The following is an 18,670-nucleotide window of genomic DNA, read 5'->3' on the forward strand; positions in this document are numbered from 1 at the left end:
TGTCGCTGAGAGCTTGGGTCAGCACAGAGAACTTGGAGGTGCAATATCAGATATATATTTCATCATTGGCTGCACCGACAGCTGGGAAACCATAGTTCGACGATGCTTCTTGCAGCAAGATGGATTCCAGAAGTCTATATGTACGAGATACAACAGTCTGAATGTCAGTCAGTCAGACGGCCTTGGTTGAAGGCTGACCATCGACGCATGCCTATCTCTCATTGGACAGCAAGACATGATTGGCCAGTATGCTCTACAGGCCTCCCTCTCAGCCTTGGTCTCTAAGCAGAAACAATATTGCATCGGCAGGATTGTCAATTTTTTGAGTGTCTTCAAGGAATATTTTACCTCCCAAAGTCTTGATAACTAAAGACCTGGTAGCATTAGTTCCTTCATTGCCTCGCGCGACTCGCGGACTGCCTGCAATATCAGCATCCAAGTACTCACAGTCTCAGCATATGAACAGGTGCCGGTAGTAAGGCCAGTGCATGTATGCCAAAGAACCTCGAAGACAGCGTTGATGACAAGAGGCTCCTCTAGTGGAACTGGCTGATGTCGCCTTCTACAAAGATGGCAGAAACTGATCTCGGCTAATTTCTAGGGATATTTCAGTGTACGAGACAGTAAACCGAGATGGGAAATGTCATGCGAACCTGAGTCGTGTCATACTGTGAGCCTTGACAGTCCCTAGCGGTAGCTTTTGATTGGGTGCCATCAATAGCATCGCTGAAGAAGCAGTTCTGAAATTGAGTCCCAGAGAACGAGAAACAATATTAACTCCCTCGACAAGTTGTTGCTTTCCGGGTCGCCAACATTGCTTCTTTGTCGTAAGGTGCGAGAGCTGCAAATCACTGAAGGCTTGCGAAATGTGTTGAATGCACGTTATCACCTCGCAGTTCTGCTTTCTCCTTCCGGTTTCGGGCCAGTTGCCGCGAGATTTGACCCTCACGGGAGATTCACACTATATAAATCAGAGGTTCATGCATATCAAGAGACGCTTGTTCTGGACGCAGCCCTAGGCTCACCTCACGGGATAATTCCTGAGGATTAAGATGTTCTTGCCATTAGATCGCGGAGAATGTGTACCTGGGAACTTATAAACTTCTATAAAGTCTATAGAATAGTCAGAGGTAAAGAATATAAAATTAATCTAGATTTACTTGGAATGAGGCAGGTGTATACATAAGCTAGATGTTGGGTTGCGTCCTCAAGACTCATGTAAAGATTCAACCGAAACTTTTGTCCATGGACATTTCGTTCCACTTCCACTCAATTTATCAAGACCAATTCTATAGGCAAACCGAAGGCTTCTTTTCCCTCCCTATCCAACATGTTGCACACTTTTTCTGGCGAAAAACAGCGATGCAGCAGCCTTTAATTTGGCATAGCAGTGGCTTACCCTGAAGTGGCCAGCGCAAACCCTAAGACTGCATAAGCGGAGACTCGTTCCGGGTAATCGCTTACGGTGGATCAGACACGCTGGCCCCCTCTGTAGCAACTGAACCAGACAGGGCGATGCAATTGACCCGATACCTACCTACGCCCCAAGAACAATCCGCAAACTGACGTGATCGATATTACCATGTCGAGGGACAAAGTAGACAAGCAAATTCACAAAGAATATTTGTCGCATTCACAACGAAGCCAAAGGATGCGCCCGCCGCAAGACTCTTACGCAGCGCCCCGTAAAATGTCCCAGCGCTGAAGCTTATCACGCCCATATCAAATCCTCCAGTACTCAATACATTCCTACATTCGCTCACATTCAAATTGTCGCTAGGTATCCTTCAACGCTTTTTGTCCATTCAAACTCTCTTTCAAGTCTACAGGTAAGTTTCTATAGGGGCTATGCCCTGTCAAGTCTTGAAACCGCGTCCAATGAAGGGAAGCGAGAGGCAGGAAGCGTCGCATTAAGCCTCCATCCATGGCCAGACACTACGCCTCGGAAATAATGACCATAATCGAGAACCTGACAGACTCGGGGCCATCTAATTTCAGCCTCTTGAAATGGGAGGCTGCACCATTTCGGCTATCAACTAGCTACCAAGCGAGAACAGTCGTCAATGCAGCAGGACATTTAAGAGAGAGCAAGGACAACCGGCATTCTCAATAGTCGTCTGAGGCTTCTATTATATAAGTAAGTCAATGACAGGTTTCAGTATATATTGGGGCACGCTGACTGTCAGCTGATCGTCTCCAGAACTGGTCTTATCCCAGAGGAGCTAACCGACCACCATTGATTCGACCAACGACTGCTAACAAGCGCTTATTCCCTTGCAGTGTCTTTATGCAGCATAACGCGAGCTAAAATTGTGCCTGTGGACCGATATATGGTGATTACCTAGCCTGGCAGATGTCATCGTCAACACTAGACTTTACCTGTTCTCCAAAGGGAATTCGATGACTGCACTAAAGGGCCGTGAGTTTTGGGATTGTGATCAGCATCTAGTTCATACTCAACTATTCTTAATCTATGTAATCCACGAAAAAGACAATAAATTTGAATCAGGGTTGCTAGATATATATCACAGACTTAAAATGCTACTAAGCTGGTTTCTATAAAGTACTTAATGCAGCTTGAGTAGGACAAGTCTTGCTGAGTCATTCTGCAAGCGCCAGGGTTTACCGCCCTCTGTGGCGGGACCTCAGGTTCGGGTTAGCGCGCGTTATGAACGACAGCCATTCCATCAAGTGATGGCCGCTTCGGTCATCGAGGAGCTATCCTCACGACTAAAACGATAGAATCAGGAAAAGCTTTAGTTTAGTATAATAAAAGCATATTCCAAGGTCTTCAGCTAGTGTGAATATTGATACTATAGTACGTATGACTTGTAAACTCCTAAATCAATATATTTCCTCTCTCAAAGACTTTCCCAGTAATATTTGCCTTATAGGTCATTGATCCGCAATTGAAATTAACCAGTCCAGTTAAATTCGCTTTGGTGAAGTCCAGTAAGATATACCCGGTGGTAGGCAGAAGGTGTGATCTATCGAAAGCGATTGCGGCGCCCATGTTCTATCTAGCCAATTGATCGTTTCGGGTTGGGATGATTTTGAACTTGGTCATTGAATTTCTGACGTATTTGGTGTATGTTCGGCCGAGCTCGACGGGCGCCATCCACGCATCCAGGGCACGAAGTATGAGTTAGTAGTGTACCGTATTTCTCCGTTGCTCCCGCCTAATAGCGACCACAATGGGAATGATACTCCTGGAAAAATCGCAAGATCGTATATGTTTGCATCCCACTGGTTACCCTTGGGATCATACACCCCGGGGAACTGATATATTCAACTTGGTCTCGTAAAGTTCGAACCGTCCCCAAACCTTTCTTGGAAAGTGACCTTCCATAGCCTGTATGGAAGAGTAAAAGGCGGCCCCGAGCGCTTTTCGTGCTTCTTTTGAGTATTTGTGTTTTCAATATCCAATTCAAAAAAAGGAGGGTCGTCAACAACAGGGACAGAGTCATCGCCTTCGAGCTTGATGAAAATGTTTTCGAGAGCAGGGTTCTCAAGAGCTACAGGAGTAGCCCTGACAAAGTTCAACAGGAATAGCAGGAAATAGAGAAAATACAAGTTTGTGGTGCTTGTTGAGTGATGATATTGGTAGGAGGTGAGTTCATATAGTGAGAAGAAGTGAATCTAGGATTATTGCTGGGATGGTGTAGCTTCTAATATACCTTTGTCACTTGACTGTCTTGGAGAGACCGCACCATTGCCAGCAAATATTCACTTATCTAATTTGGCAAAAGTGTGAGCTTGTCTAGCTCTTTGCAACCTAGAGTTTGTGGCAAATGCCAGTCGCTTCTTACTGTTTCTAATGTCTCAGGCTCTAGAAGAGGTATATCCAATAGCTTTGTCCTCTAATAATTAATAGTATAGCTTACATTGTACTACTTACTGATACTGTGGTTTGGCTTCAAGCCACTTTATACTTCTGCAATAAGCTTGTCCTTATTAACATTATAGGTCTCCTTCCTTTGAGCCTAGATTCATGACTGATTTCGGTAGACAGAAAAGGCTTGAAACCTGGGCAAGGCCAAACTCTACGTCTGCCTACAGTGGGGAACAGAAAGTGAATCTCCTCATGCTTGCCTGATTTTCAAGCCTTTAGCTGCAGTCCAGGCCTTTTAGCTTAGATGGGGAATTTGAACGCATATACCTATTGACTTTTAGTTGCAACGTGGGGGCCTTATGCTTTTCTAGTAGGTTTTGCAATTGACTTACTTATAAGCTTAGAATATTCTAGCCAAACACAAAAGCGCGGCCAAGAACCGAACAAAGTAGGAAGCAGAAGCGAAATCCGCCTCATCCTGGATTACATACTATCGAGATGCCCAGGTCGTGGTCAGCAGTGACTTTAGTGTATGCACCTGAAACGTCAAGCCTCATGAGAGTATCAGAGCGCTCTTCATCGTCTTCCGGGCGGAGATTCTATCCTCAGTAATGATAACCGCATTGCCTCTCATGAAGATCTCGCTGAGACGGTCGAGAGCTGGTTGGATGTTCACGAAGCGGTCGTTGATTTCGGCAGCGTTGGAAACAAAAGTGAGGTCGCCGGATGTGCGACGAGCCCTCTTTGCTGAGCGAGCTTGATCAGACGACTGGGCGAGTCTGACGGTACGGATATGAGGTTCGGTAGTCGTTGAATTGGTCGAAGATGATGCGGCTGAACTGGGCGGCGGAACAGCGCTCGACCTGGGCCGACGAGAAGATGGTTTTGCATCTTCGTCGCTAGTCCAGTCGATTACTAGAGACTTGCGCCCAGTATGAGGGGCGCGGGGGGGATCGTCGGGGCTAGACGAAGGTCCCGGAAGAGCTCCAGAGCCACCAGCGAGCGATTCATTAGACGTCGCAGTAGAAGATGCTGCAGGGACGGAAAGGAGGTGCTTGGGAGCCTCCATTGTACGAGCATCTCCGAAGTTCTGCTGGAGAAGCTGAAAGAGCTGACCCATGGAGCCGGGAGGTGTAGACGACGGAGGAGATGAACTGGGGACAGCGGCAGGAAGTGGGGCAAGAGCTGGAAGTGATGCGACTGCAGCGGCCGCCTCCTCACTAGCAACTGCGGCCCTTGCCGCTACCAAGTCAATAAGTTCCGGGTCCTTGACGCTTGCCGGAGGGAGACACCGGCTGTGAAATCTCTTCGAAGTTGAAGCCCGAAGGTTGGGCGATACCAACAACGGGAGGCGGTGGCAACAAGTTGCTGAAAGTAGGAAACATAGGGGTAGAAGGGCCGTTGATAGTAGAGGGTAGACTAGCGGTTGGAACGCTATTAGAAGGAGTGCTAGCAGTAGGTATAGGCGGAAGAGGAGGTGGCGCAGATGTAGCAGGAACTGACGCATCAGGTACAGACACAGCGGGTACAGACACAGCAGGCAAAGGCGTAGCTGGTGCAGACGTAGCACCTGCTGGAGGTATGGGTGTCGAAATGATACCAGAATCCAGAGGCGTGGTAGAACTAACGACAGGAGCGTCGGTAGCAGGAACGTCGGTAACAGGTGCGTCGCTGACAGGAGCAGGGGTATTGTTGACTGAAGCAGATTTATTCGCCTGTTTCCTTGCCTTCTTCAATGCCTTGAACTCCTTCCAGGAAAACCTCTTTCTATTTTCGCTTGCACCGCCTGGCTGATTACCGGTTTCTTGTTGAGAAGGATCGGGTACCAAAGATGGTGTACTTGTCTGGGTTGTCGTTTGCTTGGCGGTGCTGTTATTCTTGTCCTTGTTGTTGTTCTTATTAGTATTCTTGCTATTCTTGCTATTCTTGTTGCCGTTCTTATTACTGTTCTTGTTGCTGTTGTTGCTTCCTTGTTTGCCCCCTTTCGGATCGCTCTTGGCCTTTGTACTGCTGCTGGGCTTTGATGGCTCGGACCCGGGTGTCTCGGCTTCGACCGGCCCGTTGTCTGCTGTGCTAACTGTATCAATATCCATATCTGCAGCGCCACTATCACCATCACTGCCAGAAGACTGACTAGCACTCGGCGTCGAAGATGATGTGGTGTTTGTGTCTGTGTCCATCTCCATGGCCGTAAGAGAGTTGTCAACGTCACTGACAGAAGAGCTACTAGCATCGGCTGTCGAAGACTGAGTGTCGGGGCTTTGAACTCCTGTCCCCTCGCTTGGCGGGAGAGGGACAGTATCCGTACCGGTCATGTCTGCGTCTGGAGACGAAGAAGGTTCCGTGGAGGCGGCAGGAGATGATCCGATCACCCCAGTCTTCAAGAAGTGACCAAGCGTCTGTTGCCCAGGCTCCTTGGATGGCAGCGCTTTCGGCCTACCAACCGGTCGTTTCTCGGCCGCCTTGGAAGAAGATGCGCCGCTTTGTTCACCAGACTTAGTAGGCGAGCTTTCAGCGGGATTCGCCTTTGCCTTCGCCGGCTTAGTTTTGGTAACCGTTGGAAGAATAGGCTTTCCGGTCTTGGGCAAATGCTTAGCCCAGTGAGGGACGAGCTGTCGATACCAAGCCGACGCGCGGTGCTCCTCCCTGGATAAACTGATTGTGCACTCCAGTGACCAGGTGACATGAGGGCCGTTGCAGTTGCAGCAGCGAGAAGCCGCCTTGCAGCCCCTTGTATCATGGGCACCAGAACACCGCCCGCACAGCATGACACTGACGGTGCAGTCATCCTTGAAATGACCTGTCTTCCAGCACCTGTAGCAGAAGAGCGGGGTGCCCTGAACGCAAAATGGTCTGATTCATGCGGTTAGCTCTTAAAGTTATGAAATGCAAAGTGGTAGCCTTACACAATCTCGTAGTAATGACCAAGTAGGGTCACGCCTGTGAAGCAAAGCCGACTGACAAGATCGAAGTCCTGGGTCTTGAGTAGCATGCGTTCGTATGTTACCTTCGCTTTGATGCCTTTTACATCCAGGGCTTTGAGAAGAGCTTCTTCCAATTCTTTGTGTCCCATGCCTCCTTTGGACAAGTGTGGCACCAGATGCTCGACGTGCATGGTATAGACCGGCGAAAGGCAATAGACACCGTGCTCAAGACCGAAGAGCTCACTCATCTCTGAAATGTGCTGCCGCATGTACGCCTCTGACTCCCTAGTCAAGAAATTGATGATGACTTGGTGTTGCTGGTCGGCGGTCTTGGGAGCCTTGAGCTTGATACTTTCAATCTTCCAGCCTGAACCCTTTTCGCGAAGCTTCTGGGCTATCTCAGTCGGGTTCATCGCGTCCAGCTTTTGGAAGTCAAGGGCGTCCATCACGACCGTAATGAAGCCCGTTTCGTCATCAATCGCACCATCAAGGTTGGCAAACATCCTGTCCTCCAGGCGGTGCAGGTTGCTTTCCAGATTGCTAAGACGATCATCGACCTTGCCGAGGTAGCGCTTGATGGAGTCGTCAGAGTCGTCGGCGGCGCCTTGGATGGCGTGTTTGAGGCATTTGATGTCCTCTTCAATGCTGAAGAGGCGCCCGTTGAAGACATCAAGGGCCCTGATCTTGCCGTGATCAAGCATGCCGGCCTCGTTGAAGCGTGCATTGATATCATCGAAATGGCTCAAGCGCTCATTGATTCGATCAAGAGCTAACATCGTTTTAGAGCCGCTGATCTCGCCGACCTCGATTTTGAGCTCAGAAAGGCGATCATTCATGTTGCGGAACTGTTGACACATGAAGTCCATGATTCTGCCCATCATAGCCTCAACCTTCTCATATTCTGGAGAGTCAGGTTGAAGGTTTGTAGTGGGTGAGATGTAGCTTTCCCCACCACTGACGGCCGACTGTACAAGATCTGACGACATGACGAGAGAATAAGGGGATAGATTGTTTGGATGTAGTAAGAAGAAGGGATATAATCCTAAGACGAGGAATATACTGATTATTCTGAAGGCAATCTTTAGCTTAACAAACTTGGGGTTACAGCTTGTATCCCCAATACAAAATGCGGATCAACTGATATTATAACTCTGTCACGGTTCCTCCTGGTTACCTTGATCAGCTTCACCCCAGCAGTACCCAGCGACTCATAGTGCCTTTTCTCTCTCTGGGTAGTAATTGGCTCCTAGTTGCTTTTCGGGTTTGAGGCTGGGTGGGGGTTGGCGTTCTCATCGGGACCTGCTACAGCTATAAATCACACCGGCGCTAGTATCATTTGGAATAATCGGCGGTGACTTCGTGACTGGTCGGTGATCTTATCAATTATGCCGAGATCTACAGTTTCAATGCCTCTTTTTAGATTTTGGTTTTGCTTTTGGTAAAAATCCCTCTTTTCAGTGCATCTAGCCGATCGAGTAACGAACAAAATTGCAAAGCGCCCCCGGGCCCATTATGCTCTCAACATTTTACAGCCTCTTAATTTCACATGTTGTCACTTCCGAGGGCCTCGATGAATAACCAGCTCAACAAACTCGACTCAACGCATAAGCCCCCTATTCTGCACCGACACTTGAGGAGCTGACCAATCCGGCCCATGCATTAGCACGTTCTACTCAGAGTTTGTTTCTTTGTACCCAATTAACGCCTGAACCACCGATCGCAATTTCGCAAGAAAGGGGCTTTTCAGGTAAAGAGTGGCTATCTGTTACTCCTGCATCGTACGATTATTCGTTGCGCGAGATTGCGATCGGCAAGGCCAGCGTCTCATGCGATGAGGGAAGAGGAAGCCATTGAGACACTGTACAGTCATATATTAGGTCGACTTATAGACCCTCCTGACACTTCCATCCCAAACCATGTCTCTCATTCTTTACTTTCAACCATTCTCGCTCTGTGAAACAACAAGATTACTCATACTCTTTTCAACTAGAGCGCCTGGTTTTACTCCGTTCATTTGCCCTCCATCTGCTTCTCGCTGCTACTTGCCGCGCAAACTCAATCCCTGTTCCCATCGCTCCTGGTGTCTACTCTTGACATTGCGCAAGCTCAACACGCACCGGGAACGATGGGGAAGTCTCAGCGGCGCAAGAAGCGCCTGAAGGAAGAGGAGTTTCTGGCCCGCCACCAGCTCATCATCGATCAAGCAAACTTCAAAGGCTCTTTAGACCGTGCAAATCTCCTTCACGCGTACCAACGTGACGGGCGTAACGGTGGGACCGCCGACATCATATGTGGCTCCGACCCGTCCCCCCGGACCGCATTTCGGAGTACTCGGGACTATCACCTCAGCATCAACCCTTCTAGGGCCCTTGTTGAGAGTGATAACCCTGATGATCCAAACCGCGAACGCAAAAAGCCTGGCAAGAAGAAAGACGGTGACGACGACAAGGAGCCCGTGCGGTTCAGTCGTGTCTTCTTCTTCGTCCACAAGTCAATCCCGAGAAATCGTTGGAATGTTGAGTATCATGAGGGTCCCAATAAGGACATGCTTGCAACTCTTCATTTAACGACGGCCGACGGTCCGATTGCGATACACTCCGTGTATAACGTCAATCAGGACGATGTGAAGATTGACATCGAGCTCTTAGCTGAGCAGACAACTCGCGAACCACGCAATATCGTCATGGGAGACTTCAACCTGCATAATATATTATGGAGTGGCCCTTCATTGATGAACTCCTCCCGGGACACCCCAGCTGGCCGGTTGCTGGCGCACGAGATGATCACAAAGGCCAACATGGCACTCTTGACGAAGCAAGGTACTATCACATATACCAGGGGCAAAGGTGATGACGACGAACATGCTTCATGTATCGACCTCACCTTCGTCAGTGACTGTCTACGCTCTCAAGTTACTCATTGGGGCGTCTTCTCAGATAACCCTTGGGAGGCAAGCGACCATCGTCCCATCAGGACGGTTCTTGACATTACGCCATATAGAGACGACACAGAGAAGTTTCAGCACAGCAAGGTCAAACCTGCAGTGTTTTGCGCCGCCATCAGGGAGGGTATGTCGCGTGTTAGCGAAATGCCACTTGAAAATGAGAACGATGTGAAGGAGTACATTCCAGCGCTTCTCAACCTCATCTCATCCGCCTCTACACGCACCACCCCAACCTGTCTCGTGAACCCACCACCAAGACGGAAACCGATCGACCCTCATCTGAGACAGCTACTGCTTGGAGAAGGCGTTGGGCTCAATGTACCTGCTTCCGAACTCGACTTCAAGCCGCCGCCGAAGAAGCCAACTCCTTGGCTTGAGCGCGTTCAACAAGCAGGCGAGTCAACAGAAGCCTTTTGGTATCAGGTCAAGTTGGCACGCCAAATGGCACAAGACCGGATTGTCAAGTGCATGCCGGCGCTGGTCGATGATGACGGTGTTCCCGCTTTCTTCAGTGAGGAAGAAAAACAGGACAGGATACGATGCAAGACATGGACAAGAACCAGCGATCTCGACCACCCCGTTGACATTCCATTCCCCACCTTGAACGACACGGTCAAGATGAATCGAAAGCTGCGTCGTTTCATCGAGAAACACCTCACAGCCAAAGATATTGAGCTTCTCATCCGGAAGCTACATAACCGGAAGGCTCCAGGCCACGATTTGATTTGCATCGAGCATCTCAAGATGGCCTACAAAGAACTTGCTCCTCTCATCGCACGTCTGTTCAATATGTTACTCAAACTCGGGATCTTCCCTCCGGACTTCAAAACCGCCATTACCGCCATCCTTCCGAAATCAGGGAAGGACAGGTATAACGCAGTTAATAGCTGGCGCCCTATTGCACTTCTATCTGTTGTGGGAAAGCTCTATGAGAGGATTCTTGCTGAGCGCCTCAAGAAGTTTGTCATGGACTACGACTTGCTTCCTGAGACTCAGTATGGTGCGCCTGGGAAGTGTACTACACATGCCATTGAAAGCATGATAGGCATTATACATAAAGCCTGGAATCGGAAGTTAAGCAAAAAGTTCAAGAAACGCTGGAAGTTTATCAGGGAGAAGGTGACCATGATGGGGCTTGATGTATCTGGGGCCTACAACTGCGTCGACCCTGCACTGCTCCTACAGATGCTCGCAGACCTTGGAGTGCCCGAATCTTTCCTTCGGATAATGCACTCATATTTCTCCTACCGGGTCGTCATTCTGAAGCTGCCCCAGAGCACAGCAAAAGCATTCTATATGCTTATTGGCATTCCGCAAGGTTCGCCTCTCTCACCCTTATTGTTCCTCATCTTTACCGCACCTATTCTCCGGCAAATCAATGACGACAGAGAAAAGCTTGGCAAGGACAGAATCAGAATCTTTTCCTTCTCCTACGTTGATGACACCTATCTCATCGCCGTCTCAAACTCTTACGAGAAGAACTGCATCGGCTTGAAGATATTCCATGATGAAATCATTAAATGGGCTTCATCTGTCGGTCTGACCTTTTCACCGCAAAAGTATACTGTCATGCATTTCCGGGCTCCCAACGACCCCGATCCTCCCTGCGAACTTCTTCCAGATATCGAGGGACTCAAGGACAACCCTGAAGCGCTCAAGCAGGATAAGCTGAAGGTCCTTGGAGTGGTTCTGGATCCGGCTCTCACCTTTGCTCATCATATCTCCAACCTTGAGACGAAGGCCAACAACACAATACGACATTTCCGCATGCTTTCGAGGCCGACTTCGGGTCTCCGGCTGACTCAGACGAGGAGTTTCTACATGTCCAAGATTCGACCCATCATCTCGTACGCGTGCGCTGCCTGGTTTCTCCACTGCCCTGGTCGACGTATATCATGGTCCCTCAAGCCGAAGCAGATTCAGAGACTTGTGAAATTACAGTACAAGTGTTTACTGCTGATTTCAGGTGGTATTCGTGGAACTTCTGGTAACATGATTCTCAAGGACCTCAACATCGAGGGCATTCGTGAGTTTCTGTGCCGCATGTCCATGTCTTCACGAGCCAGGGCCATCAAAGCTCGCAGAAATGACACGTGGTTTGAGAAGCCATTAAAGATCCCCAAGGATCCGAATTACAACGTCACAGCGTATCAGATATTCGACGAGGAAGCATACAAGTTAACCGGTAGATCGGCCAAGTATTTCCGCAAGCGCCAGAAAGGCACCGACGAAGCGGCATTGAAAGCTTGGAAGATCCCAGCCAAGCGCAACGCCGCCGTCAAGAACCAAGCGAAATGGGAAGCAGAAACGAAGTGCGCCTCATCCTGGATCACCTACCGTCGCAAGAGAACTGCTCGAGTTCGCACGACACACCGTCCTGCCGCCGTCGAGGAGAAGCGAGGCCGAGTAAGCCTGAGCTACTACAAGGGATTAACTCGTCCGCAATCTACACTTGCACTACAACTGCGCACCGAGCGCGTCGGGCTCAACGGATACTTGAGCAGCATCAGAGTGACTCGAGACGTGAAGGTTCCAGGAACCGAGGACGTGATCAGGCATCCCATAAAGCCAGAATGCACGTGCGGTCATCATACTCAGACCGTCTATCACATGTTCATGCACTGCTCGGATCTTCATTCCGCCAGGTTGAGATTGATTGAGCGCATTGGAGCACTCAACTGGAAGACGTTGCTCACTACCCACCTCAAGTTCGCCGTCGACTGGGCCATGGTTTACTTCAACCTCGGCCAGTTCAAGATTGCCAAGGCGGACTCGATGTTCTACATCCCAAATGAAGGAGGTTAATCCCCTCCTTCCACGGGGTATAGATGAGACAGAGTTTGTCAGACTGTGTTACAAGACTACTCCACATCCTTTGGCAATGTTTAAGTCCCGAGGCTTCCTTATTTAAGAGTCACCACTACACACTCCATGCATCGCTTTGATGCCTTACTCAATCTCTCTATCTATATGCCGACCAGGAGATTCCTCTCTGGATTCAGCATCTGAAGACGGATCTCCCCCAGTTTAACCCACTGCTTCTTCACTGATATCACTTTTTCTGGTGCGTCATCCTGGTCCCCATCTTCATCAACAAATACTGACAGGATCCAGCAGTTCTCAGACGCAAGGTCGATTGGTCACGTGCCCGGGCACGTGCATTCAATTGGTGGATGTACGTCTCCTCGTTTCTGGTGTTTAACTCTGGTCCAACTTACTTAAGCTAGTCGTCATTGACTTCAGGTCAATTTGACTTTCGCCGACTAACTTACACAAAGTAAGTGAGCTCCCCCAACCATCTCATCATTGCGGTGCTCTCACTAACCACTGTTCTGAACCAGCAGAGTCAACCCAATTCCTTCAGTACGTTCGCTACCCTTCGTCTTCGCTACTTTGACCTTGCCTCACAGCGACAGATTCTGACTTTGACAGAACCTTCGGTCCGTAGGGCACCCCACCTCCTCCAGCAGGCTTCACTCAACCTCTCTATCCGTCTTAAGTCTGACATGTCTTAGCAGTACCCCGCCATTACCCCGCGTTCATCCGTATGTCCCTTCTTCTTCTCCCCTCACCTTGACCCATTCACCCATTGACACTCCCTGCCCAGCAGAACTCTGTTCGCAGACACGTGTCCGTAAGCCAGTGTAGAGCCTTCTCCCTATCTTCTCATCAAGCCACCACTGACCAGAGCCATCTTAGCAGCTTTGCTTTCATGGTCTCAGACTATGACCGGCCTGGTCTGTATAGCCCTTAATTAGAGCGTTGTCTGTATTGATAGACCGTTTACTGACTCAGTATTACTCTCTAGTTGACCCTCGTACGAGCGGGAGGAAGCCGAGCACACATTCGGCCTCAATGATCACATTCTGTAGCCACTCTTCGTGGCCGGCTGAGTTGTAACTTCCCTATCAAATTGTATTAGATCCTTTACTAACAAGCTCTAGCAGGCCTGAAAAGGCAGCTAGGAAGGTAGCCTGGTCGGTCGTCAGGGTCCTGCCTTGCCTTATAGCTTCTTTTAGGTCCCTCAGTTGCGATAGCTCTTCAGCTAGCCAGTCTAGGGATATCGTACGACCTAGGATATCCGGATCCGTACGACTGATCACATCAATCAGGGTACAGTCAAAAATAGCCATCTGTAAGTTACCTTAAATACCTTGATAATCCCTAATTAATAACATCTGTTATTAGTGACTAGGCTAGACTGGTTCCTCGACGAGAAGTTCTTCTTGATGGCTGCAGCCATCGTACGAAGCTTGCGGCATTCGTGGCCTGCAGCTTCTGCCAGCACCGATTCGATCGCACCGATAAGGTCGTGGTTGGTTGTACGATAGGCCTGATTGGCCTGCAGGCTGTTGCGTAGTAAGTTAAAGTACAACTTTCGCTAGTATTGTACACCTATCTGACCATAGCTTTCCTAGCAGCAGGCATCGTGACGGTGGCTATGATCGATGTTAGCAACTGTGACCAATAGGTATGTAAGTTGCCTTTGCAACTGCTACTAAAACCGAACTAACCGAGTTGAGGGAAAGTCAGGTCAGGGAACGTACTTGTGAGTTTGCGCTCGATCTCTTAGTTGGCTAGGGTCTAACTGACCTTTGAGTGGAAGTGTGATAGACTTAGCCCGGTATGTGAGTATACTCTTTAATTGCCTTCCTCTTATCTCTAAGCTCCCGTCAAGTCTCTATCGATACTGACCTTTTATTAAGGTTGAAAAGGTCGATCTAAGAGTATGCAAGCTTTCCCCCTCTTTCCCTGTTGCGCTGGAAGCTGACCTGCAGTGTCTTAGTCTTTTGGGTAGGGTGAAGGAAGAAGGCTGACACAGCTGCCGAGGGGTAAGTACGTGCTATTGCATCTTGGTATCTCATGACACGCAGCTAACCAATAGTGGACCTGCAGGCGGTATTAATACTGCTTGGTCAAGGCAGCAATTGCGCCACTGAGGCAGATAAACCTTATACGATTTTGACCTTTGAGATACGGGCCTACTATAGGGGCCTCATTGTTTAAGCCTTCAGATAGAAAGTTAGAAGCTCGATAGCCTCATCAGGCTGACAGCAAGGGAAAAAAAATAGATTGTGCTATGGGTCGCAAAACTTTCTGGTCTCCTCTCGCCTGCTTCTGTGAAAAGTCTGACACCTTCGTGTGATTGGTCGTGTTGCATGACTCATGACCTCCACACCGCCATCTATAAAACCCCGCCCGCCCTCTTCAAAGTCTTCTACCTTTCAATACCATCATCCTCGACTTTACTCTTCGCCATCGTCGCTCACACCACCATGGCTCCAAAAGCCCTCACAAATCTGCCTTCTGAGATTCGTCAGCAGATCTTCAGAGAGTGTCTACAGGTAGACGGGGGCTATGTCTACGATGTTCAGACTGATAAACTGGCGAATGCCGACGGGACCGCGATTGATCTATCCCTTCTTTATACTTGTCGCTCGATCGCAAATGACACCAGGGCGATGCCGCTGGCAGTTAATACTATTCGGTTCTCGACTGTCTTCCGCCAAGACTGGTGCAACTTGGCCGGATGCTTCGCTCTTGCTGCTACCACTCACTATGTTCTGGAGCAAGACTTTGTGTTTCATTTAGCTAAATTCATCACTCCTGAGATGTTCACCGAGCTCGAGTCAATATGCCCGGGCTTTCAGCAACTACTTGAGTTTGAGCTCGTCGAGCACAACAGATGGATACATGAGAACAACGACCCTGGATACTATTTCCAGACCGTCAAATTTCGACCAGCTGTGTGCAGCATGGTACGACAATTTATGAAAGTGGTCGACATGTTCAAGATCAATGGGATGTCTTTTCATCGTCTCTTCCGTCTTCTCCACACTGAAACCAACGCAAACAACGGCAGTGGTTCAAGTGATCGCAGGCGGCAGAAATGGGTCCAAGGCGAAGTTCGTGAGGCTACATCATATTGTCTGAAACTTATCTCCGAGACGCAACCTGATGAGTTTAAGAAATATGTATACAAATCTCTCCCCCATTGGATTGGAATTCGTCCCGCCGACGACTTTATCCACTTGAGATTCAACCTGTGGGATATCCCTTCTCAGGAGCAAGTGGCGCATATGATGGAGTTATTTGAGATTGGGCCGTTTGTTTGGGAACTTCCAGCTACCTGGTACTACACCCCGCGCAGCTTCTACGATCAAGTTGTGAAAGGTGCCCCGCAAGATCGACGGTCTCCAGAGTTTGAGAAACCGGATAATTTATTGGAGCACTTCACCAGTCGATGTCGTGAGAAGCTAAGGTTTTCTGCCACGGCTGCTGCAATTCGCTTTATTCAACGACTTACAATTAGCCAGCGGAAGCAGATGAGGAGGATTGTATTGCATGAGGACTTGCCATCGGTGAATCTGCCGTCTCGTCATACCCAAGGGTTAATTCCCTTTTTGAAAGAGAATCACATGCTTCGAGTCGAGCGTCGTGCCAGTGTTTTTGGCTGTGTAACAAGCCAGCGTCCCCACTCCATCATTGCTTATATGGACAGTGATGAGGACATACCCCTACCGACAGAGATTGCGAACCGAGAGTTTGAGGCTAGCATATACTACTGGCTCCTTGACGCTTTCGCGGTGGCGGATTCGGGCGTTAGCACCAATCGCTTCACTTTTGTTTTAGAAGCTGGGCAACACAGGGATTACTGCGCTGACCTTTTCCAGAAGGTGATCCAGACAGAAATCTCCAAGTCGAAGGCTTGGAAGATATGCTTGGATACCGGGCTCTTGGCATCTTTAAGACAAAGTACACGCGACCGCAATGCGACCAGATTTGCAAAGGACCCGAGGTTTGAGAAACTCATTGATCAGTTGGCGAACCAAACATCGAATTTGTGGTGCGACTTCAACCCCGGGGCACCATTGGATGTAGACGCATTGGTTGAGGATGCCAAGGTAAAGCACGGGGAAGCCATTTCGGATAAGTGGGTGAGCAAGTCGGATTTCGACGTCATTCCTTTGCCATACGATCTATACCATGATACAATGGTGGCTCCGAATTTCGAGTTTCAGACCCGGCAAGAGTATATTGAGTCACGGGGCGTGAATGACAACGCGGAAGACTTATAGGGGACTTGGATAGATAGACTGTCTAGGAAGGTGCTGCAATTTAAAGGGGATCTCGGGACGCTAGTAATTGATGGGGTTGGTGAACGTCATGTAGTAGAGGGTGAGTGTTGGATTTCGAGACTGATACTACATATCCGATGACTCCTTGAATTATATTTCTTTGTCCTTTAAATTTAAAAGATCCGTTAGCCAACATGGTTAAATCTACAGCAGGCGAGTGCTTCTATGGAATCCGTTCAAAAAGAAGGCTTTTTGTATTTAAACTGAAGAAAGCTGAAGTCTAGGATAAACGAGTTTTATTTATAAAATAATAGAATAAGGCAATGTATCAGACTATGTTACATATAGGCCTCAAAAGAGCCCTACAAGGCACAGTCATGTTGTATTACTGCTACATTCACTCCGAGTCCCAAACGTGGACGAGAAAGGAAGCTCAAGGTCAATGAAGACGAAGGGATGCGATGAGTAGAGAGCATAGGTCATCAGCATCAGAGCCTTATAGATGAAGTAAATCTGCAGGCCATCTTATAACAACTCATTCTAGAACTTGGCTGTCTCAAAAACGCCATGTCGTCCTGCTCCACTACTGAAATTCGCCGCGCCCTTCACACTCTCGGTCGTAATGACCTTGACCCCATTCTCAAACTCATTCCTCAACGCATCCTGAAACGACGATGCGTTATATACGGAGTAGTAACAATTCGCCCTGTCCACATTCATGCACTCCTGCGGAAACATGAGAAGCTGCTTCGCAATCTTGGTCGCCTCCACCAACGCCTGACCCTTAGGTACAACACGGTTCGCGAGTCCAAACTGCAACGCCTCCTGCGCTGAGACAGGTCTTCCAGTGAGGATCATGTCCATCGCTCGGCCGAGGCCGATGATAGCCTGTAGCCGAACTGTACCGCCGTCGATGAGGGGAACGCCAAATCTTCGGCAAAATACACCGAAGACAGCATCTTCCTCGGCAATGCGCATGTCGCCTATGAGCGAGAGCTCCAAGCCTCCAGCGACAGCGTAGCCTGCTACGGCGCTGATGACGGGCTTCTTTACTTGCATTCTAGAAGGTCCAATTGGGCCGATGTTGCGGTCTTCAACCTTGTGACTAGGGTCGATGATTGGGCCAAGGTAGTTGTCTGTTCCCTGAGCGGGATTCCATTTGGCTACTTCGTGGAGATCGAAGCCTGCGCAGAAAGTGCCGTGCGCGCCGTAGATGATGCAGACCTTTTGCGTGGCGTCGTTCTCAAATGCTAGGACGGCGTCGGTGAGCTTTTTGGCTGTAGGTCCGTCTATGGCATTTTTGCGGTGAGGGCGTGAAAGACTAATGGTTGTGATTCCATCAGGAGTCTGGGAGACCTGAACTGCTTGAGGCTCGGTATCAGACATGTTGGTTGAGATGAGGGAGTTGTTATAAGTGCTGAGGCAACGAGGAAGAATAGTCCGTTCAAACTTCCTTTTATATGCAGGATCGGCTGGATCGGATCATCAGCCCGTTATAGCCGACGAAGAGTTCACGCTCTAGTTATTATCAATACGAGGGGAATGTATATTGAAGGGCGTGACTCATGAAGTAATTGGACGTCTCCCCAGCTTTGACGTCTGCAGAGGATATTTTGAGTTTAGCGTCATCTGATAGCCTCGGCAATGAGGCTGTCTCTACAAGGAGTTCTCAAAAAACGTAGGTAAATGCGAACAGACGCATACATTTCATTTCAAGATGATTCTCAATTAAGTCTACGAGCATTCGCAAGCGAAAAGAGTATTATCATCGCAATAGAAACTCGTAGGTCCCTTGTCAGGCTTGTGAATGGGAACAGTGTCGGGAACACTTTAATCCGGTCTCGTCTCATCAGTCTAACCGAATCCAATCGTCCCTGAACTCACAACGCGA

General features: G+C 48.9%; 5 protein-coding genes across 5 annotated transcripts; 2 read left to right on the plus strand and 3 right to left on the minus strand.

The window, feature by feature from the left end:
- Window positions 1-4,385: 4,385 nt before the first annotated feature.
- On the minus strand, window positions 4,386-7,742 carry FMAN_08551 (uncharacterized protein; the record flags this gene model as incomplete). The annotated part of the gene is made up of 3 exons (XM_041835138.1): window positions 4,386-5,074; window positions 5,106-6,685; window positions 6,739-7,742. The coding sequence occupies 3 exons, from the start codon at window positions 7,740-7,742 to the stop codon at window positions 4,386-4,388; spliced, it is 3,273 nt and encodes a 1,090-aa protein (XP_041685332.1).
- Window positions 7,743-8,881: 1,139 nt separating this feature from the next.
- FMAN_08550 (uncharacterized protein) lies at window positions 8,882-12,505 on the plus strand (the record flags this gene model as incomplete). The annotated part of the gene is made up of 1 exon (XM_041835139.1): window positions 8,882-12,505. One exon carries the CDS (start codon window positions 8,882-8,884, stop codon window positions 12,503-12,505), a length of 3,624 nt encoding a protein of 1,207 aa, XP_041685333.1.
- A 992-nt stretch (window positions 12,506-13,497) lies between these two features.
- FMAN_08549 (uncharacterized protein) lies at window positions 13,498-14,128 on the minus strand (the record flags this gene model as incomplete). The annotated part of the gene is given in 5 exon segments (XM_041835140.1): window positions 13,498-13,605; window positions 13,636-13,833; window positions 13,845-13,864; window positions 13,949-14,042; window positions 14,105-14,128. 5 exon segments carry the CDS (start codon window positions 14,126-14,128, stop codon window positions 13,498-13,500), a joined length of 444 nt encoding a protein of 147 aa, XP_041685334.1.
- An 848-nt stretch (window positions 14,129-14,976) lies between these two features.
- On the plus strand, window positions 14,977-16,779 carry FMAN_16166 (uncharacterized protein; the record flags this gene model as incomplete). The annotated part of the gene is made up of 1 exon (XM_041835142.1): window positions 14,977-16,779. The coding sequence occupies one exon, from the start codon at window positions 14,977-14,979 to the stop codon at window positions 16,777-16,779; it is 1,803 nt and encodes a 600-aa protein (XP_041685335.1).
- A 540-nt stretch (window positions 16,780-17,319) lies between these two features.
- FMAN_08548 (uncharacterized protein) lies at window positions 17,320-18,165 on the minus strand (the record flags this gene model as incomplete). The annotated part of the gene is made up of 1 exon (XM_041835143.1): window positions 17,320-18,165. The coding sequence occupies one exon, from the start codon at window positions 18,163-18,165 to the stop codon at window positions 17,320-17,322; it is 846 nt and encodes a 281-aa protein (XP_041685336.1).
- Between the last annotated feature and the right edge of the window lie 505 nt (window positions 18,166-18,670).

The sequence above is a fragment of the Fusarium mangiferae genome (genome assembly GCF_900044065.1).
Source record: "Fusarium mangiferae strain MRC7560 genome assembly, contig: FMAN_scaffold009, whole genome shotgun sequence".
NCBI lineage: Eukaryota > Fungi > Ascomycota > Sordariomycetes > Hypocreales > Nectriaceae > Fusarium > Fusarium mangiferae.